Source organism: Meleagris gallopavo, chromosome 5 (genome assembly GCF_905368555.1).
Source record: "Meleagris gallopavo chromosome 5, MGAL_WU_HG_1.1, whole genome shotgun sequence".
NCBI lineage: Eukaryota > Metazoa > Chordata > Aves > Galliformes > Phasianidae > Meleagris > Meleagris gallopavo.
Window position 1 is genome coordinate 11,618,229 of NC_139408.1, and position 27,119 is coordinate 11,645,347.

At 45.2% G+C, this 27,119-nt stretch overlaps 1 protein-coding gene and 1 long non-coding RNA gene across 8 annotated transcripts; one reads left to right on the top strand and one right to left on the bottom strand.

Annotated features, from left to right (window-relative positions):
- Positions 1-1,798: 1,798 nt before the first annotated feature.
- Positions 1,799-26,972, bottom strand: LOC104911024 (uncharacterized). 7 transcript variants are annotated; one of them, XR_014883403.1, is made up of 8 exons: positions 26,896-26,910; positions 25,877-25,958; positions 24,242-24,333; positions 23,925-24,139; positions 21,054-21,256; positions 19,790-19,854; positions 8,757-8,852; positions 1,799-4,214 (listed from the first exon to the last, which is right to left on the bottom strand). It is a non-coding gene; the product is annotated as an uncharacterized LOC104911024 (long non-coding RNA). The 7 variants fall into 7 exon arrangements; XR_014883405.1 differs by lacking the exons at positions 25,877-25,958; positions 26,896-26,910 and adding exons at positions 5,500-5,650; positions 26,382-26,745; XR_014883401.1 differs by lacking the exon at positions 25,877-25,958 and having other exon boundaries at positions 26,896-26,972.
- Positions 19,312-23,095, top strand: LOC146544238 (ferritin light chain-like). Its single transcript, XM_085224247.1, is given in 4 exon segments — positions 19,312-19,627; positions 21,191-21,337; positions 21,606-22,090; positions 22,092-23,095. Coding segments are annotated over 4 exon segments (834 nt in total). The 5' UTR covers positions 19,312-19,444; the 3' UTR covers positions 22,111-23,095.
- Positions 26,973-27,119: the final 147 nt, after the last annotated feature.

Sequence of the window (27,119 nt, forward strand, 5' to 3'; positions counted from 1 at the left end):
ATATACCAACAAGACTCACTTGATAATAGATTGGTTAATGGTAGCATGCCATATGGCTTGGCCTAATAAATCAGATATATCATTACACACAAGTTTATGGTCCTCCGTGGAGGACCTTCAAGGCTATGTTTGTGAACTGGGTATAAGAGGTGATATATAGAGACACATCTGAAAGCCCAGACATGGTAAGATTCTCAGCAGGCATGAAAGACCTGATCCAGCAACAGGCCCTTTCCCACCTGCATGGAACTCTAGTTTCCATACTAAACCGCCTAGGAACCTCAGAGGCCATGGTCCAACAGGCTGCCCAGCTGGTAGCCAATCTACAGGAGACAGAGCACCTTTGGACTAGGTGCAATATTTGAATTTTGGAAGAGGCAGAAGTTCTTCCAGCAACTAAAACCAGGAGACTCACCCCATGAACTCCTCAATTGGGACCCATACGGGTATCTTGAAAACTTAGTCTGGGCTGGGGTTCAATTTGCAAAAACTGATTGCCAGCTCAATCGTATCCTCCTTCAGCTATGGAAGCATTTGAACGGCAATGAAAAATTTCAAAATCACCCCCAAAAAACTAGGCTAAGAATTATTGACAAACTACCAATAAAGATTTTCTAGCTGAAGAAAGAAGCCTCCTCAGGTGACTTGGGCCACAGTGCCTGGGCCATGGGAGGTGAGAGACTTAGCCATAGGACAATTTGTGGTGTGACAGGTGATATTAGTTCTCCTAGGTCCTCCAGATGGGACCAGAGGTCCTATGCAGAGTTGATAACTTTTTAGTCCCAGAAGAATATTCAGAGGGTTATGGTGTTGATTGATACAGGTGCAGAAACATTGATAATTTATGGGCTCAGACTAAATTTAATGGAGATGGAGTGATGATTGGTGGTTCTGGGGGACAGACCATTCCTATCACCCAAACATGGTTGAAATTAGGGATTCGGGCCATCTCCCCCTCTGGGAGTTTAAAGTGTCTATTGCCCCAGTCTCAGAGTACATCTTGGGCATAGACATTTTATAGGGTCTAGCTGTCCAGACAACTGTGGGAGAGTTCAGACTTTGACAAAGGTGCATTAGTGTCTGGTCAGCACAGGCAGTATTGAGAGACCACGTGAAGCATGAGCCTATTTGCCTGCTGAAATAGTGCCCAATTACTAATTTCCACCATGATAATCTTTCTTATTATAAACCTGTTAAATACCATTTTATCCACACCACTCTTTTAACGTTTGTTAACTGTATGCACCCACATTATTTATAACAAGTCCATGAAAAAGCAATGCTCCTTAGAGCCGTATTCAAGGTGAAATCTGCAGTCAAAGCCCACTTGCTCTCCTGCAGCCCTCAAAAAAAAAAAACAACTGGGGCAGCAGCCAGCCCCATTCCCAGCCTTGGACCTGACCCTCCTATGCAGGCACTCTCCATTGAGAGCTGAAGGTGTGGAGAAGGATTTTCCACATTTCCTTCATAGTGTGAACAGTTTTGCAGCTTGTTCACAGCTGAAGCTTGCACCTTCAATTAGGAGGAACTCGACACCACAGTTCATCTAGGAGCCCAGGCCAAATTAACATGCCTGCTACAAAACCACAGGAGAGTGCACTTTATGAGGACGGGCAGAAAACTTGTTTTCCTTTCTCATACTAAAGATCATGAAATAAATTTAAATGAAGCCATTTAAGAAAGATTTTTCTTTGGGAAAAGTGTACAGGATTCCAAAACCAGCTCATTTAGGCAAGGCTTATGCTACTGTTGTCCCACACTGAGTCAGTTATCTGTCTCTACACAGCAGGCACACAAGTGAATGCTTACTAAGTCTTTACTATTTCTGTTGTAATAACAGACCCACAAATACCATCCTCTCTGAGGGGGAAAAAAAAAAAACAAACCAACACAAAACAGGAGCCCCTACACCAGGGGCAATACACCGATAGTTCAGCTCAACATGCAATCCCCCACCCAGCAACAACTTGAAGCAGCAGTCCCCAAGACCAGACTTTGTACCCACCAGAATAACCCCACAACCACCATTTATTATTTTAGGAGAACATACCTTTTAGATGCTGATTTTAAGCCAGCTCCCTTCCACCAGGACCAGCCTTGCTCTGTCCTGCTGGGGAAGCTGCCGTGCCCCTACCCCTGCAGCCATCAAGCCCAAGTGACTGCAGCTGTGTAGCTGGGTGGGGCAGCGCTGGGCCCAGTGCTCAGACCTGCACACACCACAGAACCCAGAGGTCTGTGCTGGGCTCTAAGCAAGCAACCAGCCACATGCTTGCCTTCCACCTTTTCCTTCTGTGACAGCCTCAGACGCACAAAGCTGACTGAGATACCAAAGGCCATGTCTGGGGATGGCATCAGGTGGCTGCTCAGGAGCTGGATGGGAAGGGAGGGCTCAGGTGAATCTCATTAGTGACACAGCTAGGAAAGAAGCAAAGGAGCCACCTGCAGCTGGTTTTGCTACTCGAGTTCTTTAACTTCTGCTACTTTTTTTTTTTTCTTTTTTTCTGGTGCTAGTATTACTTATCATACAATAAACCTAAGAGGTAAGGATACAAAATACAAGCTTGATGATTGTCCTAGAATATTCTCCTGGGAACAAGAGAATAACTTCTAAAAAACTTGAGGACCAGTGAAACATACCAGGTGGTAGGGGCTGCTTGGCACTGAAGTGTGCTACCCCAGCTGTGCTGAGAGAGCTGGGGCTTCTGTGGGTTCATTCTGCTTTTGTTTGGTCCCCAGAGATACTAATCGCAAATGGAAAGCCTGGTCTGCAACTGAGATCTTGCAAATGTTATTTACCAGCAGAGTACAAGAGTAATCAAATGCTAAGAGGTCAATGAATGAAAGCTTGTTTCTTGAAGAAATACAGAATTCCAATGTTTTTTTCTCTCAGCTGCTCTTCAAAAAAGTCATGTTCGGAGTTAGGCGATTTTTTACTATACATTTTTATAATTATCCAAAAAGTTTGGGCTATTGGAAAGTACAATGAGTTGTTTTAATTAACAACCATTAAAATTATCCACTTCCTCTCTGGGCTCCTGCTCCAAAGCCTAGCATGCCCTGAGGAGTACTTTTGTCAAGCATCCAGCTGGAAATTCCCTTGCTCCAACTGGGGTGGGTTTGTTCCCTCTCCCTCTGTTCAAGCTCAGCCCCCACCTCCGTGTACTCCCCCACCCCCCAGCAAGTGGCTGTAGGCAGTGGTAGACAAGATGTCTGCTCTGCCTTCTCTTTTCCAGGCTGAACAGGCCCAGCTCTGGGTGTTGCATGTGCCCCAGCTTCTCTCCTCTGTGGTGGTCTGTTCCAGCACAATATCTGTCTTGCACCAGGAAGACCACGACGCTTTAGATGCCATCTCTCAGGTGCTGTGTGGAGGGGAATAATTGCTCTTCTTCAGCTGCTGCTTCTGCTGGTTTGGTGCGGGATGATGCAGTGAGGATTAGGCAACTGACTATAGACTACTTGTGTAGTGAACTCTGTAAAACTGCCCAAAGAAGTTGTCCATACAAATCACTGTTTGGGTATCAAGCTAGATAATTGGTAAGCACATGCAGATTACATGGATTTTTCCATTTAATTCTAATAATTTATTGGTATGCAAAACTAAAAATTGGATTGTGTTCCCAAACTTGAGGTTCTTGCACTCAAATGTTCATCTCTCTTTTAGAAAATATCTGTAGGCACTGATGTGTTTTGTTTTTTATCTTAGTACCAAAGAGAATACAATAGACTGTGTGGCACATCAGACTACAGTTGTCATCACAATGTGCTTGGACCATCAGGACTTTCACAGCTGGACAATCTCAGTGCATTATTCGTGTTTTTCCTTTACATATTCCTCTATGAGAACTAAAGTTGCGATCTTCTCCATAATGCTGATCCTCAGATGGTAGATAAAGACATAAAAATCCAAGTGGAAACTGTAACATAAAACCTAGGTTGGATGGATTTCACAGGAGCTTAATAAAATTATCTGAACCAGAATTAGGAGACTGTTTCTTTTCTGAGTACAAAATAATTGAAGCTGAGGTGTCATTTAGTCCAAACTCCTGCTCAGATCAGGGCCAGCATCAAAGTCAAAACCAAGAGGGGCTGCCTCTCAATGTCCACACTTCAGAGAGTCACAGTCTTTTTGAAATACCTTTTTCAATTCCAGTGCTGTCAACTCCTTCACGACCCTCCATTGCCATATGAAATACCTGCTTCTTTTGAGGTATAAACTGGAAATAATGCAGATGACATGTGTTAGTTTACCATTTAAGTGGCGTAATTATCTTAAGAAAAATCACTGGTGCGCAAATGATTCCTTCAAAATGTCATTACCTGAGATAGCACTGCAAGGGCTTTAGTAGGAACATACATACGCAGCATTTTAAATCTACAACGACAAATCTGTTCTACAGAAACCAAAGAGGAGCAAAAAAAACCCACCCTGCTGGTGCCTATTAGATAGATACACAGATGTTTCCCTAGTCCTAGCATACTTTGGCATTTACAGATGTGGAGCAGCCCAATGAACTGGTCCCTCTGTAGGATTCACAGCTTCTTTGAGCATTCCCCTTACGTTGACTGGAGTGTGCTTGCATGGTACGAAGCAGGGCTGTGTAAGCCTAGCTGACCATCCTGCTTTGGTTCCAGGCTGTGCGAAGGAAATAAAAGCTTCCTTTTTTTTCATCTACTGAAATGCTTTTAGCTCCTTTCAGATTTGTCATAATAACAATACACTTAAGGAATAATCTAACATTGGCTTAAACCTGTGTTTGGTACAGACTGCTAAAAATGCCTTTCTCAATTTGATATGTTACACTGATGTATTGCACCTTTACATATCTCTTTCATTCCCTTATGGTGGATGTAATTGAAAGGTATTACACAAAGTAATAGCTAGCCCCAAGTGAGTGAGCTAAACCTACAAATCTGGATGTATAATGAATATGGTGTAGTCAAAGATCATTAATTGTTCCACATTCAACAGCATTCTGCCGTTACAAAGTTCCTTCTCCTTCCTCCCAAGGGCTTTTCTCCTTCACTCCATACCATTTCTGACTTCTTTCCGCTGGTGTCCAAAACTCTAAGGTGCTCTTAAATAACATAGGCTTCTCCCCTAAGTCTGATGGCAAAATTCTCATGTTTGTCTGAACTTCCAGTTTTATTTCCTTCCAAAGGTCTTTAGTCTTGAACATCTGAGTAACACAAGTCATCTGTGCCTTCTGAACATGGCTCTGTAGCACCATCTCCTCTCCTCCTGTGCCAGAGGAGTGATGACTAGGCAGGGAGCAGATCCTCAGATGTTCACAGTCTTTCAGAGCAGAGGCTGAGGCACACCCGCAGAAAAGCATCACACCAAATGGCAGCTGGCACTGTCTGTCTCCCAGCAGCAGGGCATTAATAACCACTGACAAAATGCTATACAGTTCCAGCATGATGTCAGTGGTGTTAACCTCTGTGAATCCTGTATCAGCACTACTGAATGACTATTTTTCATTGTTTTTCTTTAAAAAGTACCTTTGAAATATTCCATTTGAACAAAACAGTGGCTACTTAGAATAATTCTCTGTTTTTCTCTATTTCTGTTTTTGAAAGCGAACCATCAGCAATCCATACTGACTGTGTTGAACGACAGCTGAATTCATCCCATGCATGATTTTTTATTGAGCTTTAAAAAAAAAAAAAAAGGAAAATCAACTTCAATGAACCCAAGCCAACTTCTACATATCCCACACAGTTGTTAGCACCTTTTGGGAGGTACTGGTAATTTTCCACCTATTAGATAGCTGAAAGAATTTGAGGGGTTTTCTGGAACTTGCAGTATATGAACAAATTACTCTGAGCTGGTGCATTACAGTAAATCTGCTACTGCTTTTAAGAATATGAAATACAAAGTTTTTTTTCTTAGTTCCAACTAGAGAACACAAGGAATTATTTTTAAATGACATATCCAGAAAGCCCCTTTTACAATCTTACAGTATTTTTGTTTTACTTTATTCCCAGCTTGAAAAAGTAAAATGCCAACACTATAAACAGATGAGATAAAGTCTAGAGGGAGAGATAGTATGGTTTATTACAGTAGCAAAGAATACCAGAAGAAAATAGTTTTCCACATATGCAATCAGATATGTATTCTTAGTCCACTAGTAAGAACATCCCTGTTGAATTTCACTGTGATGATACAGGGTCAATATGCATTCAGATTATTTGAAAGGTAAGGATTTTTAAAGAGAGGATTTTTTAGATTTTTTTTTTTTGTACTTGCAGATTAATTAATCATATTTTCATTTGTCATATACTTCATTATTCACCGGCAAACTTCAAGGTAGCTACAGGATTACAGATTGAGTTCGGGTCAAGTGCAGTCACATCCTTCTACCTCCTACAATGCCTTAAGATGTCAGCTTTACCATAGGGAAATCTTTGGTCCTAAAAAACTGGATGAGTCCGTAAGGAAAATGTCTGGCACTGCAAACTACTCCTGCCCATCTCTGTGCTTACACTTGTGCCAATAGCTGTTGCATTCAGTATGTGTAGGGAGTGGAAGCACAAGATCAGATGGAATGCAAATGCTCTGCACTCCCAACCACAACATGTGATGCAGTTGTTTCTCCTGTTTGTGTTTAACCTGCTTTTCTTAAAACAATAAAAGCTCAGCCTATCCAAAAAAAAACAAAACGGTTTATGTGGCATAAACTTTCCAATGAAAATTGGAAGAGGATGTAAGAGGATTTGCCACCTTTAGCACCTGTGTGTAGAGCAACTGGTCCCAGTGGAATCAAAGCAAGAATAAACCCAAAGAATATTGTTATCACATGTGAAATTGTCTGTGCCAGCTCAGTACTTACTTCCATTGCAAGAAGCATTTGCAGGGTGAGCTAAGAGCACAGCACAGGCTCTGCAGTCACATGGGACCAGATGACAAGAGGGAAAGGATGCAACACTTGCAACTCCTCAGACCTGTTATTGACCTCCTGAGTAACGATATACTTTGGGTTAAATCAGCTCTTAGGGACACTCGTTACCAGGCAGTAAACAAGCCAGCAACACCTCAGTACGAGAGGCAAATCACAAACTTCTGCAACCGTGTGGAAATGGCAGAAGACTGATTTGTTTAATCCCATGCCCTTTCTAACAGAAGAAAGAAAGAGACAGTGACGGGCATGAATGCACCAGCACCTTCTTCCTTTTTTGGGAGAGAAAAGGAGGAGCAGAGCCTACATGTCCACCCCTCCCCAAATCACAGCAGGCAGTCGAAGCAGGGGGAGAAGGGGTTTTCTGCAAAGCCTGTGCCTTTGAGGCAGCAGAAGGGCAGAGTTCAGTTTTACGACTGCTGGCCCCAACACAATTTACCATTTACAAACTAATCCTCCTCCCTCCGAGAGCACAAGGCCTGCTAAAGCTCTCATGTCCACTTCTCTGATTCTTCATTGTCCACACTGACAGAGAGAAGCCCAAGACCTAATCGGTGTGTAATTCAATCGCTGTCCAGGCTGTGTCACAGCACAATGCTCTGCTTGTAGAGCCACGGGTTAACTCAGCCAGCTTACTGTTACGCACCACAGCAGGTGTGAAGAATGTCCCTCGGCCTGTGTGTTGCCACTCTGTCAGGGTCCATTTCTGGTACTACTTTCACTCACCACTTAATGCTTGTTTTTCTTACTGGCAGCAAACTAATTGTCGGCTGTATGGTAAAAGGGCACTTACAGTATTTTTGATCTTGAATTGCAAATTCCTCAACAGCATAACATAGGCCTCACATGACGTCAAACACTCTGTCCTCCAGATGCCCAAAACATGGAGAGCTGCTAAAAATCTCTTTTCTTCCTTCGTCTTAATCTAGCAATTCATAAGTTATGACATCTAAAATGCTTCACTCTGTTGTTCCTCACACCAGCTCAGATCTGCAAAGCTAATTCCATTTAAATCAGCATCAGGAAGGTGCTCAAAAAAATCCTATCCACAATGGAAGTGGTTAAAAATCTCTGGGAAGTGAGATTATATGTACTGCCATATTTAAATGCAGATATCAGGCTGCTCTGAGAATGGCATTTGGTGTGGGTTTTTTTGGTTGGGAGATTTTTTTCATATTTACCACACTAAAAGGAGTAGAAAGTTGCACTTCCACTTTGCTGAGTTCATACTACAGTGCAAGAAAGCTGGGGAACACTTACCACTCCATCCCCAGTGAAGGAGTACTGGGGGTGTGTAGCACCCAGCCACGCTACTGGGCAGATAAGGAGACAGTGGGGAGCTACTGCTGATAAGCCTGCAGCGGTTAAAACATGAATGATCAACAGGAGAATGGCTGCCTTCTCCATAGATGGACCTCATGCACTTTTAAGAGGTCACACACAGTGTTTCTTTCCAGTGACAGGCCCAAAGGCTGTGAGCACAGAATAAGCAGATACCACCTATTTCTAATGCATCTATTTTTCTAAGAGCCTTAAGTATTTCTTTCATGTAGAGAGAGCAAGCTTCTGATGTTATTTCTCTAAGCTTCTAATTTCAATGTGGAAGCAATACATACAGGAAGAATACCTGATGGAAGAACTACACTGGGAAAGAAACTGTACAGGTCTGTAGCAGGACGAGCAGTTTAGTTCAAAAGAGCAAACTGAAGTCAGCTGGATAACCTAACTAATCCAAGTGGTAAGTAAAATAAAATGGCAATAATTTCCCTGCAACCACATATATGATCTTAAATCATTGCATCTGGCTATCTGGAGTTTTTCTGTATAATTCCATACGAGCATTACAGTTACTAAGCTTACCCGATCCTGTGAAGGGATGAAATACTTTGTCACTCTTTCAAATCCTGGGATGGCAGATAGGGGCTGAAGAAAGGCTGTTGAACTTCTTACCACTAGCTGCAGAAAAAGTCGTAATATTCATTATTCAAAATGTGGATTGGGCCATCTGTACTTACAATGTTCAACAAGTCTTGCCCGGTGCTGAAGCCAAGCTGCTCATTTCACCCATACTTGTCTAGTGCCATCACTGAGGGCTGACTTCCAAACATGGGCGGACAACAGTTTACATGGCAGGGGCCATGAGACATTCTTGCATCCTGAATCAGGATTTAGCAATGCCATATGCCAAGCCTTAGAAGCATGCACAGTATTTGCAACTGAGCACCTGCGGAAATCCCATTTCCTGACAAAGAGAGGCCTCTAATATTCATGTTTTTCTCCTGGGCTTGTGCCACACTGTAATGAAAAATGAAATATGGGGGTTCACTGAGAGCTTGTTTGAGCAATTAGTAAAGGCACGCAGAATGAGAAGCCTGTCTGATAGGATCTGACCAAAACCATATACAATGTAGAAAGAAGAAACCTGCATCCTTGACCTGCTCCCTTCACTCTAGCCCTCCCCGGGTTACCACTGCTCTACCTTTGGCATTGTCTTTCTATTCTCCTTCCTCAAACTCTGGCTGCTGCCTTCCAACCTTCCCTATCTCTGAATGCCCACACATCTCCTCACCCTCCTCTGACCTGGCACAGTCCCCTGCACTCCTGTGGCTGCATCTTAACCCATTTCCCTCTGCTTTTGTCATCTTTCCTTGCTGCTGGTTTTGGCTGTCACACCTCACAGGTATCATCTTGCATGCTGCTCTGCGCCTATCTCACCTCTGCCAGGCAGCTCTTTAAAGCTTTGAACCGATGGCTGTAAACACTGAACAACTGTTAGATGCCAGCAGCCCTCTGAATGTCTCACACAGAGCCACATAACTGACAAGACAGATTCAGCATCTTACAGATCCAGCATTAGTCAGGGTCCTGCTGGTCTCCCATTTTGGGAACCAGCATCCATCACTGGGTCATGCAGGCTTGCTGCATGCAGAATGCCAGCCACTGTTTCCCATTTCCACCATGATATGTTGGAACAATGTCTCCACGCTAAATGCTGGGTATAAGAAACCCAACTCTGTGGCATAGTGCCTTTCCCTTCCCTCCTGCTGACCAGCTCTTCCCCTGGTAGTTCAGACGACTTATCCCGCCTATTGGCCAGGGCAGTGTGCATTCAAACAGCTGCTCAGGCTGGATGAAGCACCTGCTCTGGGCAACAGCAGCTGGAGTTCATTTTGGGTCCAAAGGGCCGAGGCCAAGCGGGCTGACCGCATGTGCACTAATCCAGTATCATCACCAGCTCCTCCAACAACAGGTGCCTCTTTGAAGAGAGAGGGAAAAGCTATTTGGGGAGGAATCAGATCTTTATAAAGAACATTATGGGCCAGGTCCTCAGCTAGTACATGCTCAGTTCAATCATGTAGTCTCTTGAAGTTGTATGAGTAATGCTCATATACACCAGTGAAAGATTTGGCCCTCTCTTAGTACTGCTTCTCTTCTCTGTTTAGTTTTCCTCGGAACTTTTCACCTATCTTTGCTCTGCACCAATCTTCTTTTAAAAGGGAAAGGAAATCTTCCTGTCTCCTGCTTCAAAGCAAACAGCTACAAGTCACAAGCTACACATGGCAAACCTCACTACCCTCCCTCTGTCCATGTACCATGGCCTTACTGCTGCCTCACAAGATGTGTCCCTCACTCCTGTTTGCATCCCAGATTGTAGACCACAAGCATCCTTCCACAGAAACATGGACGATCCCATTCTGGGACACATCAGACAAAATCCCTCAGAGCCCCTTAAGAGAAGTCTGTTGGCCCAGGCATCACAAGAATGGCCACATACTTGCTCTGGCCAGTGGTCCATCTGCCCAGTGCATTATTTCAATCAATGGCCATGACAAAATGATCTGGGAAGCATGCAGGAAACCCTGCCAGAAGCAGCTATTGGCTTAGCTGGCTCCAAGGAAAATTTTCTTCTTGTTTTGCCGGAAGCTGATTTATGACGCAATGTGTACAAATCTCTTTTTGTACTCTCAGCATCTTATGATTGGTTTGGATTAATGAAAGCCTCCAAGATTTCTCCTTCCTGAGTGCTGCCACACCAAGCTCTATGCAACAGTTTCACACGTTTGCTCTCACTCCTGGCAGTGACCCTAGTGCCTGTGTCAGGAGAACCAGGGAGATCTCTCCAGCCTGAGCACAGAGCAAGACTCACACAGGTGGCCTTGCAGGACACTGCCAGGAGCACTCTGTCCATAAAACATGTGCAAAAGTAGGCTTTCCAAAGTGCTTCAATGCACTGTTAGGGGAAAACATGACATTGCTACAAGCTGCTCGTATTCACCAGTCACAACTTCCCTAACTTTGTATTCTAACATTTATTTCCCTGAACTGCACCTCTTTTCATTCGTGACCTTCTGAGGTTTGATTGGTTTGAGTCACTTTCCACTTGGGACCGTGTCCCAGCTGGGTTATATTACAGAAAGAAGCAAAGCAGAGTCAGTTCAAGGAGCAGAGCTGGTGGCCAGAATGGCACAGGCAGAAAAAACAGTCTCAAATCCAAACAGTCATTGACCTCACCACAAATACACACAAGTGTCAGTGCTACTGTGTTGGCTTTCGCATTTAAATAAGACTCAGAGAATTTCCCTTGACAAACACTGCAGTTCAGGATCACTGACACCATTTGCTTACCACATTCACAGCACGGCACAGGAACACCCTGTGCTAGAAGCATAGGCTCAGCTGCTGTGGACTCCCAGATTCCCTTTGAGGCTTTAACCACAACTCCAAAGTTGGAAAATATCAAAGCATATCTAAATATACAAAAGAAGGCAATGTGGCACAGTTACGCATCTGTTTTGTCCACACATATGCCTGAGGGAGCTGCATAGCGATCGCACCCTTAATGCTGAGCACTGCTCTGTCACTGCCATGCACAGCACAAGCAGTAAGACCCTACCAGCATCCGAGAGACCCAGAAAGAGAGACCCTTGGAATCCTCTCCGTGGCGTGCTGTCACTGGGCACATTTCACGCAGACCAGCTGCACGGGATTTACACAGCCCATTTTGGAGTATCAAAGCTAAGTTTTTTTGTCTTTGCCTCAGGCAGGCGCTTGGTATGTGGGATTTCAAGCAGAGAACAAACGTTCTGTGAGAGCATTAAATGCTCAGCACAGTAATTTCTGAATTACACAAATGATAGCAATGGTTTAAAAATCAAGAAGGAAAGCCCTTGAGTGCATCACTGTGGGCAATGCCACAGAGTCCTACAGACCACAGTAACTTTCCAAGAGTACCAGTTAATGTTGCTGGCTGCTTTAAGTGAGATGAGCCAGATCCACCCTATATTATATCTCGTAATTACGAGGAAATCAGGCTAACGCCCAAATCAACAGGTCCTCTGCACAAAGATAATGAAATCAAAATCAATCTGCCTGAGCTGGCACAGAAGGGTTTGCCACAAACAGACAACAATCTAACACCTATCACTGTAAGAACCTTATAATATATTGAAAATTGCTAAAATTAGGCAGAACGTGATAGGGAAATAGATATCCTAACAATCTACACCTTCACTTCACTGGAGATTAGCATAGTCTTTAAGGTCAGCGATGTTTGAAGGAAGTTATCCACTTCAGTTTTGTCTAACTCGCCTCCACTAAATCATAAAATCATAGAATCACAGAATGGTTTGGGTTAGAAGGGACCCTAAAGATCATCTAGCCCCAACCCCCCTGCTGGGGCAGGGCTGCCCCCACCAGCTCAGGCTGCCCAGGGCCCCATTCAGCCTGGCCTTGTACACCTCCAGGGATGGGGTATCCACAGCCTTTCTGGGCAGCCAGTGCCAGGGCCTCACCACTTTGAGCAAAAAACGTATTCCTAATGTCTAACCTAAATCTCATCTCTTTAGTTTTAAGCCATTCCACTTTGTCCTGTCACTATCAGACCATGTAAAAAGTTGGTTCCCCTTCTGCTTGTGTGCTTCCTTCATGTACTGGAAGGCAGCAGTGAGCGCCCCCGGAGCATTCTCTTCTCCAAGCTGAACAAGCCCTGAGCTCAAATTTTCATAGCAGTGGTGCTCCAGCCCTTCGATCACCTTTGTGATCCTCCTCTGAACCCACTCCAACAGCTCCACATCCTTCTTGTGCTGAGGCCTCCAGGCCTGAATGTGGTACTCCACATGGGGCCTCACAAGGGCAAAATAGAGGGACAATCCTCTCCCTCTCGCTGCTGCCACCCCTCCATTGATGCAGCGCAGGATACGGTTGGCCTTCCAGACTGCATGAGTACAGTGCTGGCTCACGTCCAGCTTTCTGTCCATCAAGACCCCCAAGTCTCTCTGCACAGTGCTGCTCTGATACAAACCCATATGAATCCCAAATTTAAAACATTTACCTGATGAATGTACGCTTTAAAGCTAAAAAAAAAAAAAAAAAAAAAGCTCAGCTTCATAGAAACTTTCAGAAGGCTCTTCCTCAAATAAAAACTGTGAATATGGCTCGCTCTCAACTTTTTGGTGAATGCAAAACCTAAAACACTTGGAACAACTTCCCCTTCACCACACATCTTGCACACCTCTCACCTCTCACCACAACCGTGGCCTCAATGCCTTCCCTCTTTAGCCAAACAGAAGAGGGCATCAGTCAAACCATTCAACTCCTTGGAGTACCAGCGTTTTGGAAGCAGGTGCTCTTGGTACCAGCACGAACTCTATGAACATTGATTGTCAGTGACAAAGAGCAGCAAGACAATAAAGGGCTCCTGGACTTTCATCAGAAGATGTTGTTTATTACTGGCAAATATTACTGCAGTCTCAAACGCTGTGAACAAGTACAGAGTGCATCTGCTCACGCTCATCTCAAAGATGTCTGATGCTCTTTCAAGGGCTGCTGAGCACAGAGTGCTCCTCCTAGAGTTCACACTGCCTGGAAGGCATTACCTACAGTCACTGACTTCAGTGGCACAAACTGTACCAGAAAAGGGCAGTGCCTCTTCCAAAACGTCAAGTCTTATTTTCTCATTTGTTTGAAAACAAGCACAGATTCTTATTCATATCTGTGGAAAGGAAAGCAGAACAAGAAGGGGAAGGGACATAAACCGTGAGAGACTCCAGGCAGTTGGGGATTGCACAAACCCCTTATGTAATGCATTGCCTGCGGCACACCACATGTTTTTAGAAATTCCTCAGAATCCCTTTATACTTGCTCCAGCTCTAAGACCCAGTAGCTCCATCCTCCAAAAAGTGACTGGAATTACAATGTACCATGGACAGATCGCACTGACAAGCCTCAAGTTTGCTGTCCAATGCTTTTTAAAATATAACTTGAAATAACAATTGCAGTATCTCACAGGAGGAGTGACTGGGGATGAAACTTGGTGTAGGTAAATTGCCAAAATGTAACTCTACTTTGGAAAGAGTGACATGTGCTTAAGAGAAAATGGAGCTATACAGCTGGTAGCCACAAGTTAGTAGTGTCTGCAGTGCAGTTTTACCAGAGAAGCCAGCATTAAGGAGCCTATCAGCATGCACAGTCACAGAGGCTCCAACACGGCCTGTGCTTAGCCTGCCAGAGTCAAGCTAGGGCTGCCTCATCTCCACTCCAGGCCACCTGAAGTGCACTCTTCTGCAGGAAGGGAAAAGACAGCATTAATTACAGAGAGCCTCACTTAGGCACTGCAAAGAGGAAGCAGCATGAATTAGGAAGCCCTTCTGGACCTGCTCAAATACACAACGTTAAACATAAGGACACATTTTAATCAGCAAAGATTTCTCTAAATAACACAGGGGTTTCAATTATCCAGTGTTTGAAAGTTCTTTAAGAACTTCATTGCAGAAGAAGAAAGAGGGATCAGCCAAATTCTCCATACCCGTGTGATGCAGGCTTAAGTAAAAAGAAAACCACAGAATGAAACTAATCAAGATAAAGCTTACATCACAGCTGCAAACAATGTCACAATTTTATTCAGTTACTGACGCAAAGTGGGAAAACTAGATGATGGTCAACAAGACATTCCATGACAACTGAAAAACATGCTCACACACCTCAGCTGACTTCTAGCACTGCAGTATGGTTTGCATACGCAAAAGTATCAGTGAACAAAAGAAAACAGAGCCCTAACTCTCTAGAAAAGAAAAGCAATGGAAAACAAAGCTTTGGAGTATTTGAGGCAAGCTCCAAAAAAATGCACTTAAAAAATGACTTCAATATGAATTCAAGTACTTGCATACAGGATTTCAGTGTGATACCTTGCCTTAGTAAATGGAATACATAAATAGTAGATACTGCACAGTCACACAGAAATGTTCAGTACATAGGAGCCCCCAAAATAGGTTCCTGTCTGCTCTATTTGACATCAAGGACAAGATACTTCAGAGGAACTACATTCTAGTTTGTACTTTTGAGAAGCTCTTACCTTGTATCGCTAAAACATACTGATTTCACACCATCACAGCAAAGTGGACCTTCCTGAACACTTTACGTTTACTCAGAGACACAAAAATAGAAAATATATCCCAGAATGACCAACTCACAGCTCAGTCACAGGGCTACAGTCATCCCAGGGCCACCCTACGTTTTGTTGATGACTGTAAGACCATTTTTAAGAAAGCCCAGATTTCAGGCTGCTTTTTTAACTCTATGAGTCATACAGAACAAAAAAACAAAGAAATAACTCAGAAGTCTTGCTGGCTTTTCCTCCATGGAAAACGGGAAATAAAACAGAGTGGGATCAGACAAAACAGTGAAATGAAGCACCTGTTGAGCATAGCAAAGCATATGGATAAATGGGTAAAGTGACTTCATGTCCAATAGAAGAGATTATGAATTCACGGGTGCTCATATGAATCATTCTCCATTTCCTGCCAGAGAGCTTAGGTTTCACTTAATTATGAAATAAAATCATGAATGAAGAAGGCTAATTTACAAGCATACATATCATACATTTATTTACAGCTTTTTCCTCATGTAGCCTTCAATCTTCATTATTGCTACTGATGGGCACAGAATGATCACATATGAAAAATATTTGGTGGTATTTGATAGATCACTTACAAAGCACACAGCTAGAGAGCAGCTAACAGATGGTGGATGGACAGAAGGAACAGCCACAATTTTTGCTACCTGTGGTTACAGAACAGACAATGCGATCTCCAGATAACAAAACACAACTTTAAATGACAGAGAATCAAAGCAGAAAGCAGCCAGTTTCACTTAAATATCTGCAAAGCACTTTCAGCAGAAAAAATATTTTCAGGTGACTACTGAAGCCTTTTGAATAACTGTCCTCTCTGCTACACTCAGCCAACAAATTCACAGGAGGGGTGTGTTGTACGAGAGCTTCTTTTTCTGGAACATGAACTGCACTCCTGCATACCATGCTGTGGTTGCTTGGGCTCCCACTCTGGCATACCACTTTGAGCACTTTAAATGTGCTGCGTCAATATCATCCCAAATCATAAACTAAGGCATGTGCCTAGCATAACACATTTAAATAATCCTAGATTTTGGGAATAAGGAGGGCCAGTCTTGTCACCAATCCTGTTTACAGAGTCCTTATGTGCAATGGCTTGCACAGAACGATCTGCTCTTGCTCTCCCTCACCATCCAGCCCCACCATACCGTCGGTGTCTGTTCATTCAGGAATCTTGTATGGCATCTTCATACTTCAGGACATGTGAGAATAAAGCTCTGAAGCTGATTCACTTGTACGAAAGTAATATATGGGCACTTATCCCAAGTGACTAATAACTTTTCTAAAGCACAGAGTTTGGAAGAGATACCAGAAGCTTTCCCCTCAGGTTAGTGCAGTTGACCAGCAGTTCCTCTACCTTAAAAGCCCCCACCTGATAGCAGACAGTTGCCATTATTCCAGACCATGCTGCACTGCTGTAACTAAGAAATTGAAGAAAGCATTTGTTTCCTAGGATACAGCATTACTTAAAAACCAAGATTTGAGATCACATGTTTCTGGAACAGATGGTACTGTCCACAGTCCAGATACTATCAGTGACACCGTCTCACCCTGTGTAGCAAGAACCCCTACGTTCCTTTGCATGGATTTTCTCCATAATAAATACAATTGCAGTAGAAATGGCATGTGTTTCCTTTAGTTCTATGAGGCAGAATGAAAAACAAACTGAATGATGTTCTCATGAAAAAAAAAAGGAGTTAAGGAATATCTGGAATTAAGGAATTCTGGAGTGAGTCAGAGCAGGCCCATGCTTCATATATGGCCTTAAAAAATGTCTTTGTGTCACTGCCATGCAATAACTTAAGATAAGAACTTCCAAAAGACAGCATGTGATCAAGTCTACTATGCTCAGAAATTGAACATAAAAGCCCACCGAACAAAATAAATCATTTGAGTTGGAAGGGACCTTAAAGGCCATCTAGTCCAACTCCCCTGCAATGAACAGGGACACCTACAGCTACATCAGATGCTCAGAGCCCCATCCAACCTGACCTTCAATGTCTCCAGGGCCAGGGCATCCAACAGCTCTTGGGGCAACTTATTCCAGTGTCTCAATACCCTAACTGTGAAAAAAAACCTTTTTCCTTACATCCAGTTTAAATCTCCTCTCTTTTAGCTTGAAACCATTTCCCTTTGTCCTGTCACAACAGATGCTGCTAAAGAGTCTGTTCCTCTTCCTTCTTATAGATCTCCTTTAGACATTGAAAGGCTGCTCTCAAGTCTCCCGAGAGCCTTATCTTCTCCAGGCTGAACAGCCCCAGCTCTCTCAGCCTGTCCTCACAGGGGACCTTACAGAGGTGTTCCACCCCTTGGATCATTTTTGCAGCCCTCCTCTGGACACTCTAAGAGGTTCACATCTCTCCTGTACTGAGGACTCCACATCTGGATGCAGTATTCCAGGTGAGGTCTCACCAGTGCAGAGTAGAGGGGCAGGATCACCTCCTTTGCCTTTCTGACCACGCTCCTTTTGATGCAGCCCAGGATACAGTTGGCTTTCTGTGCTGCAAGGCCACACTGTTGGCTCATGTCCTGCTTGCTGTCCACCAGCACCACCATGTCCAAAGCCAAGACCTCGCCTTTGGCTTTGTTGAACCTCATGAGGTTCACACCTGGGCCCACTGCTTGAGCCTGTCTAGGTCCTGTCTGAACAGCATCCATCCCTTAGACATGTCCACTGAACCACAAAGTTTAGTGTTATCTGCTAACTTGCTGAGAGAGCACTCAACCCCAATGTTGATGTCATTGCTGAAGAACAGCAATGGTCACAGCACTGACCTGAGGGATTGGCACTTGTCACTGATCTCCACCTGGACACTGAACCATTGACCACCACTCTCTGGGTACAATCTCACAACCAGTTCCTTGTCCATTAAACAGTCCAGCCATCAAATCCATAGCTTTCCAATGTGGAGAGAAGGATGTTACAGGGGGCCATGTCAAAGGCCTTACTGAAGCCCAGACAGATGACATCAGCAGCTCTTTCCTTGTCTGCATCCATCATTAAAGGCCACTAGGTTGCTCAGGCAGGACCTGCCCTTGGTGAAGCCATGCCAGTTACCCCATATCACCTCCTGTCTTCCATGTGCGTTAGTATTCCTTTCAGGTATTCTAATATATACTAATATACTAATCTACATAATCTTCCCTGGCACACAGGTGATGCTGACAGGTTGGTAGTTCCTTGGGTCATCCTTTCTACCTTTCTGATAGGCAGTGTGAAACAGTTTTAAACTAAAAGAGGGGAGGAATTAGGTGAGAAGTTAGGCAGAAACTCTTTACTCAGAGGGCGATGAGGCCCTGGCAGAGCTGCCCAGAGAAGCTGCAGGTGCCCCATCCCTGGAAGGGCTCAAGGCCAGGCTGGATGCGGCCCTGGGCAGCTGATGTATGTGATGGGGGGCATCCCTGCACACAGCAGGGGCTGGGGCTGAGTGGACATTAAGATCCCCACCAACCCATACCATTCTGTGATTCTAAGCACTAAAATATGATTAGTTACATTGAACAATGAGGGCAGAATGCTGCAGAAAATGGAGGCACCAAAGTAGATATAAGCAGGTTTCTGCAGAGCAGCTCTCACACCCCCGTACCACCATCTCTCTGGTGATGGGCAGTCGGACCCAATCGCAATTACAGAGTGCAACAGGCTAACAAGGTTGCCCTTAGTCCTCAGAACAGGTCTGTGGGGAAGCAGAACGAGCCGCTAAAAAAGACCGCACAGAGCGGCACGTAGGATTGAGCTGACTCAGCAGAAGGTCACTGAACAGCAAGTAATCCCATCTGAAGGGCGTTGAGCCACATTTCCACTCCAGCGGCTTCTATGCGTTGAAAGCAAGCGCTCAAAGAATAGCACGCGGAGCTGCACCGCCGTGACACGGCGGCTAAAGGACTCAGGAGCCTAGCCTTGGCGGCCACCGTGCAAACCGAGCAGCGCCGCTAACACACCTGACGTGACCCCGCCGCCGGCAGCAGGCGGAGCGGCTGAGGCCCGCCAAGCTCGGGGCGCGCCGCCCACGGGCACACAGGAAATGGCGGCGCCGCGGCTCCCTCCTCCCCCGGTCGGGCGGGAGGCGGGCGGAGGCGAGGTGCGGCCCAGGTGCCCGCCGCTATATCAGGCGGGGCGGGGGGGCGGCGCGGCTGCCCCATGGCGGCGCCCGCCATGGCCGAGCCGCGCTCCAAGCGGCCCCGAGTCACGCTGCCCGCCTGCCCGGCGCACCGCCCGCTGCCCGGCAGCCGCGTGAGGCAGAGCTTCCCGGCCGCCGTGGAGGAGGGCCTGTGCGGGGTGACCGGCGCCCTGCTGGAGCTCGCCTATAGCCTGCAGGCGCTGGTAAGGCGGCGGGAGGGCCGGGTGGTGGGTGATGCTGGTGGCTGGTAGGGTAACGGGGTTGGTGCTGCTCAGTTAGGAACAGACGGTGGAGAAATTAAACTTGAAAACATTAGAAAGTGTTAACATCCTAAAAGTAGATAATAATGTACATAAAATATTTACCTTAGCGGTTAAGCAGGTGTGGTAACTTTCCTTCCGTGGCTGCAAAATATGGAATCTCATTGCTTCTGTGAATAGCAAGGTGAAAGTGAGCGCAGGAAAAGGCTTGTGCACATATCATAATGAATGTTGTTAATACGAATTCCAGCGTGGCCCTGCTCTCAACTGCTTCATTGCCATGCACAGGTTGGGGTGTCCCAGCTGGTTATCACAGTAACAAAACACTGTCTTGCATGCGTAACTTTTCTGCAAGTTTTTTTTAAAGAAATGAACAACACAGATGAAGCATTTACTTTGTATTTACACAGAGCAACAGAACAAGGCGAGCAGGACAGTAAGAAGCAGAAAAACCTATGAAATCATAGAAGCACAGAATGGCTTAAATTGGAGCCCACCCAGCCCCAACCCCCTTGACATGGGCAGGGTTGCCCCCTGCTAGCTCAGGCTGCCCAGGGCCCCATCCAGCTGGTCTTGTGTGCCTCCAGGCTTAGGGCACACATTTGTCCTGTACCCCTCCTAGGCTATAAGCATACAGCAGAGCTCCAGTCCAGAGCCCATCCAAGAGGCAAAAGCTGTGCTGTACTGCATATGCATACTTAAGGAACTAGCAGATCACAACACTGTAACTCCCTCAGTTCCACTGAAGTCCCTCTCCTATGAAGAAAGGCTGAGGGAGTTGGGCTTCTTCAGCTTGGAGAAGAGAAGCCTCTGGGGAGACCTTGTTGCAGCCTAACAGTACTTGAAGCAGCATACAAGCAGAGAGAGAGGACTGGCTTTTTACACGGTTTGATAGTGGTAGAACAAGGAGCTGCGGCTTTAAACTAAAAGAGGGGAGAATTAGGCTAGATGCTACGAAGAAACTTAGGAGGTGGTGAGGGCTTGGCACAGGTAGCCGCAGATGCCCCATACTTGGAGGCATTCGAGACCAGGTTGGATGGGGCCCTGGGCAACCTGAGCTAGTGAAGGCAGACCTACTTGTGGCAGGGGGTGTTGGAACTAGATGAAGATGCAAAATTGTGCTTGTTCTCTTTTTCATTTGCCTCATCTTAATAGCTTTGAAAGCTTATTTTTCACCTATGTTCCCTGTTCTGGGACTATACCTTAAAAGTTATTTGTATTCCAAGGATTTCTGCCAACAAGAAAGAACATCAGTACTGGAGACAAATAACAGTACTATATCAGTACTACAGTTACCTCTCTAGAATTAAAAGCCAGAGGGATTTGTAATAGAAGTAAAAAGACTTTTTAGTAAAGACACCAAACTTACTGTGTTGTAGAGACTTGGATGAAGGTCTTCGAAGTGATTGTGGGTAGATAAAGTCCCATTGGAAAAGTCTCCTGGATTCTAGCAAATCTTAATCATCTGTGTGGTGTGGGTTTTTTGTGTGTTTGTTTTTTCTTTAGGGTGAATATTTTGATCAGTCACATGTGGCTCTACCAAATGTTTCGAAGTTCTTCCTGCATCAAGCTCTGGAAGAGAGAAAAGCCGCAGAGGCTCTGATGAAGTATCAGCAAGAAAGAGGAGGCCATTACTGTTCTAAAACCATCCAGGTGTGTAGCACGGAATGAGCTTTCAAGCATTTGCAATAACAGTAGTTACTCTAATTTCTTGCATATTGTTGGTACTTCAGATCTCTGCATTCATCCCCTTAGATTTCCAGGTATAATTTTCTAGGAGTTATAAAAAATCCTAAAAGAAATGCTCCAGACTAGGAGTTTTAAATCCTAATGTGACTTCTTGATAGGAAGATGCAGGAAAACAGTGAATATGGAAAGATGAGCTTCTTCTAAATAAATGTAATTCTGTCTTTGTTTCTAGAAACCAAATTGTGACTATGCTGTCGGTTTGATGAAAGCTCTGGAACTAGCTATGATGCAGTGGAAAACTCTGACACGATACTTTGAAGAGCTTTATGCCCTAAGCATTGAAAATGCAGACCCTCATAGCGCAAGCACTATCAAGAAACAATTTATTGGGCCCAAAATCCAGAAGATCAAGATGATGGGAGACCTCCTGACCAATGCTCGCAGGCTTGATTGTTCCCAAGATGGCAGAAATAGTCTTGGGGATTACTTTATGGACCGGTTGCAGAAAGAGTTCAGAACAGGCACAGAGCCAGAGTCTAGTCAGCAGTGCAGCCCCTGTCCTCCTCTCCAGCAGTGTGCAGGAGCTTCAGACGGTCTGAAGCGTCCGCAGAAAGAATTTTCCCAGCACAGGAACAGCATAGGGCCAATATATGCAACCATACACTGCACTGCCACACTGCCACAGTGTAATAACGATGGGACGGGAGCAAAAATGAAACGGGAGGGAGGTACTTTAATGCTGTAGCTCTTATCACTGTGGTCCAGCTCTGAAGGCAGACCTTTACAGAGAAGAGTGGCCTGGAGACTAGAACTCGGGGGACACGATGCTTTATCACTTCCCCCTCTTTACATCCTGCCCCTCGTCCTCATTTGAGCCACAGCTCAAAATCCAGCCCATTCCATTGTCTTGTTTAAATGACAGCAAGGTTGCTAGTTACCAAAATTGATAGCATTCATTGCATTTTTATCTATGCAATTCTTCCTAGAAACCGAAAGCTTCTAGACCTCTTCTGTCTTAAACAATAGGGTTAGCTAATGCAAATTATGTTAGCAGTATATACAACTTCTATTAAAAACAAAAAAAACTTTAGTAAAAAGACATGTCTATATGGGAGGAAACTCAAAGATTTAGTTTTATATTATCAGATTTTATATTAGAAATTTTATATTAGCATATTTACACAATGTAATGAACTTTTTAAAAGACTTGCTTTAAGACAAGGTTTTATTTGCTGATTTCTATCGTAGTAGCAGTTAAAATAAGTAGTCCAATTCATTTACTTACAACCTAGCTGTTTCTACAGTTGTGTACTTCTCCAAGATGAAGGATGCAAACACTCCTCCACGGCAGTAATAAGACCAATGCTTATAGGCACATGGCTTAACTCTTACATTGTCCTGTGTGGAGTCAGGAGTTGGACTTGATGATCCTCATGGGTCTTTACCAACCCTGGATATTCTGTGATTCTAAATTCCTTCCATTCACCTCCTACAGGAGTGCCTCTCTTTCTCTATACTGGCTACCAAGGTCACCTAGGAAGAGCAGCTGGCTAGATCAGCTGTTTGCAGCTAGGTTGTGAATTGGTGTTTTTTTTTTTTTTTATATACTATATTTTTATGCATTTGGGGTTTGCTTCCTTGAAAGATTCTTACTTTTACGTGATGTTGCAAACAACGTTCCTATAATGTTTGACAATAAATTCAGTTCCATATTAAAAAACAGTACTTTGCATTTGCATTGTATTCCTCATATTATAAGCATGACAGTACTTTCCAAGAGATTTTGCATATGTATATGAAATGACACCATTACTTAACTGTGATTGAGAAGGTTGCACAGATGAATTTGAAGATGAAAGCAATAGACCACAGAATGAAAATAAATGCTAGAAGACTGTATTCCAGTAAATGCTTTGACTCCCTTCCACAGCTGCAGTTAAGTACCCATTTCTGTAAAGCTGTGTAGACCACTTAGTTTGTTAGTGTTGCAACACAGGACAGATGATTACAGCACTGATGCTTTCCTTATCTTTCTAGTACAATGATTCAGCTTTTTTTTTTCTTTTAGTTGGGGAAATTACTTTAAAACATCTCCTGTATTCTCCAGTAAAAATACTGCATTGTGCCACAAGAATGGTTTGAAATACTTTTAGCAACATGCTGGATTCATCTGTTTGGGGTGGCTGCTCTCAAATACAGCAGTAGTTCAACAGATATTTCCATCTGGGCTAGATTCCAACACCCACCCTCACGCTGAGCATACCTTATTCAACAATTAGTTCCACTGACTGCAACTCAACATGAATAAGAGCAATGGAATCTCTCCTTCTCAGTATTAATACATAGCTCACTAAGTATGAACGGACCAAAACTGCTAGTTGAGTTATAAACTAGTGCTACATGGCTAGTACAGGCAACATTTGATACACAGCAGTCTCCTTTAAGAGTTGTTAACCTCCAGTACAGGCACTGGTTTCAAGTACTGAAGATCTTAAATGAATTCCAACAGAACGAGGAGCCCAAAACTTAAACTTTTCAATGTGAGACTTACTTGCTGCTGCTGCTGCTTCTCTGAAATGTTCCTGTATGCGCTTCTCAGAGACTCTTCTCACCTTTATCTTTGTAGCCAAACATACCAGTACTCTTTCAGATTTTAGGCCTTTCTCTGTCTCTCTCTCTCTCTTCTGAAATACCTCCCGGATTCTGCCTGAAGAGACAATTCTTTTCTAGGTAATCTCACAGTCAGCTGTTTTCCCAGTCTATCTTCTGAAAAAGAAAAAATCAGATACCGTAGATAACCAGAGCTTTTCTTATCCATGTGACAAGGCTGTGAGGCACGTGTGCCTGTGATCTCTTTGTCAGCAGTACCTGTCTGCTGTGTACAGGATGATCCTCTCCATGCTTCGCAGTGCAGGAAGTACAACCTGCCACTCTCTTCTCAGCTTCATTTCAACCATGCCCTGTGAAAATGAGACGAAGGATCAGTGTGAAACAGGTATAAAGTCAACAGCATTTAGAGCAGCTGTACAGATACTCTTCCTCTGCTGAACGCTTGGTCATACATACACTCTGTATCTGTTCTTGCAAAGCAAAGCCCAAATAATCCAGGATAGCCACAGAAGCATCCCTGCAGTAAATATAGCATTCAAACTGGAAGCTCTGAAGAGTCCTACTCTTTACTTAAAATTATGAATTACAGCAACAGAGGCTTCCAAACAGGAATCAAAAATGGTGTATTTCCAAATGCTGCCATAAGAAATTCCTGTTGTAGGGAAAGGGAGCTTGCTGCTGTCTGCAATCAGAGTGGAGAATTCACTTTGAGTCTCTTGGTGGAGATCATGGCATATCCTTCCTCTTCTCCACTCCGGCCTCACAACATTGCAAAGAGCATATTGGAATACTGTTCTTTGCTTGTTTCTGGCCCACAACATCTTTTTGGAAAAACTATCCTTGGGCAAAATACTAGAAAGATAATTGGATTTTTGGTGCCAGCAGCAGGGAATGCATCCTTGCAGAATCGTAGGGGCCAGAAGGCCAGGGGAGATGATCTAGTCTAACCCCCTGTTAAAGCAGGTTGAAGCTGCTCAAGGGCAAGACAATTTTGAGCAGAATTCACCAGCTGGTCATGGCTTTCTCCTCACTTTTCCACTTAGGTGAGCTCATGCACTTACGAGCATTCATAGGCAATTACTGGCAGTCTCTCAGTATTGCCTGTCCAAGTCTCACCATCTGTTACCACTCTGCCCAAATTAACCACTACGCGTGCCAGTCCTCAAATGCCTTTTCGTGGGGTCACATACAACCTAGATGCACACTCACAGTGGCAGATTATGCTGTAGCTTTAGGTAAATATTAGCAAAATTAGCATTTCTACAAATTAAACCAATGACTTGAGGAAAGTTTTCGTGTTTTGAGTGGGTCAGCAAGGCCAGCACCAATGCTTGACAACCAATGCACAGCTGTTAAACCATACAACTATTTATCATTTATACTTGTTTTGTCTTATTGTATACAAAACATTATTTTGAATACAAATGATTTTTCCTTTAGCAGTTCTGTAAAGGTTAAAACAAACATTCTGTTCTCTCCTTCTGTATCAAAGAGCCTCTACAATAACAGTGGAGTGTTTTCTTGAGCTTGCTGCTCTGCCTCAGAACAGCTGGGAGATACACTTCTGCATGTGTAGAGCTGATTAATAGCTACTCTCCTTGGGGTGGATCGTTTTTCAGCACTGGATACAGTGAAAGAACAAACTTGTACAGAGTCCAAAACATCTACTTAAAAAAAAAATATTGATCTTTGGGGTAATGACAGAATGTGACTAACAATTCTTATCTCTGTACTTCAAAACACGTAAGTAAGTAGAAAATGAGAGCTGCAGATTGGGAACTTTTGCAAAAACTGAATGATAGAACAACAGAAGAACCCAGCATAGTAACAGCACATCTGAGCTGCAACAGGCATGGGGACCACGGGCCTGACTGCCAACTGATGCTCTGTCACCTTCTGAGATGCTCTCAGCTTTGCTGCAGGGGGACCTTTGCCTTTGATTTTGAAGGAGTCGGAATGTCACCAGCACTTAGAACTGCAGAATAGAGATTAATTTTAGCCCGCGGTAGATTAAAAGTATCCATAACTCCCTGAATCATAAAGTTAATGAAAACACAGAGCTGAACTGCTGCAGTACTTCTGTATTGGAAAAAGACCCAAACTTCCCAGCTTAAGTGATATTCCAAACCCAGACTCCGGCAGCCTTAAGGGACATTACCAAAGCCATCCTGCTCTTCCACATCCCCATCTCTGCCACGGCTATCTGCCCGAAGCAACACACCCGTACTGCACAAGCAATAGGGCCGCAGCGCAGTTACACGTGCAGCTCAACACTACTCACGACACAACGTCAATCTCTTCAAAGGCTTTGGAATTAAGGTAAGCTGAGGCTCGAGCTCAAAGAGAAAACTGAAACGCAGATGTATACATGCGAGCCGAGGCGCAAAGAGTCACTTACTGTAACTCAGGTGTGTCACTGCAGAGACACGGCCGCAGGCTCAGCTGAGGAGCCACGCGCTTCCCGCAGTCGCCGTGCCCGCAGCGCGCTCGACAAGCTTCGCCCTCCCGCTCAGCCCCGCGCCTCAGGCCGAGCTCCGATAGCCGCGCCCGAGCCCCGCCCGACACCTCGCGGCTCCGGGGCCCGTCCTGCGGGCGCCGCGCTGGGGTTCTGACAGAACAGCTCCCGGCCGGCGTCACGCGCCCGGCCGCCGACGGAAGGCACGCGGCAGCAGCCCCGGCGCTCGCTGCGGGGCGAAGGGCGCTGCGCTTCGCGAGCCGCCGGACGGGCCCGGAGCCTTTTCCCGCAGCTCCGACGGGGCGGTTCGCTCCCGTTCCCTCCGCTTCGCCGAGCTCCGCCGACGGCCGCGGGCCGCTACTCCCCCCTGCAGGCGGCCGCGCCGCGCCGCAGCCCCGACCCCGTCGCCGCCCCCGCCCCGCCGCCCCGGCTCCGTCGCGGACGCCCCCGCGGTTACCGCGCGGCCGCGGCCGTCCCGCCGGGCGAGGCGCGGGGCTCCGGCACCCGCGGGGCGCTCGGCCCGAGCCGCGCCACCGCGCGCGGCTCCCCCTCCCCACCCCGCAGGGGGCCGAGGCTCCGGGGGCTCCGTCAGCCGCGGCCCCCTCCCCGCCCCGCCGCGCCCCGCCCCGGCCCGCCGGGGGCTCCGGCATAAATACGGCCCCGAGCGGCGCTCCCGGGGCG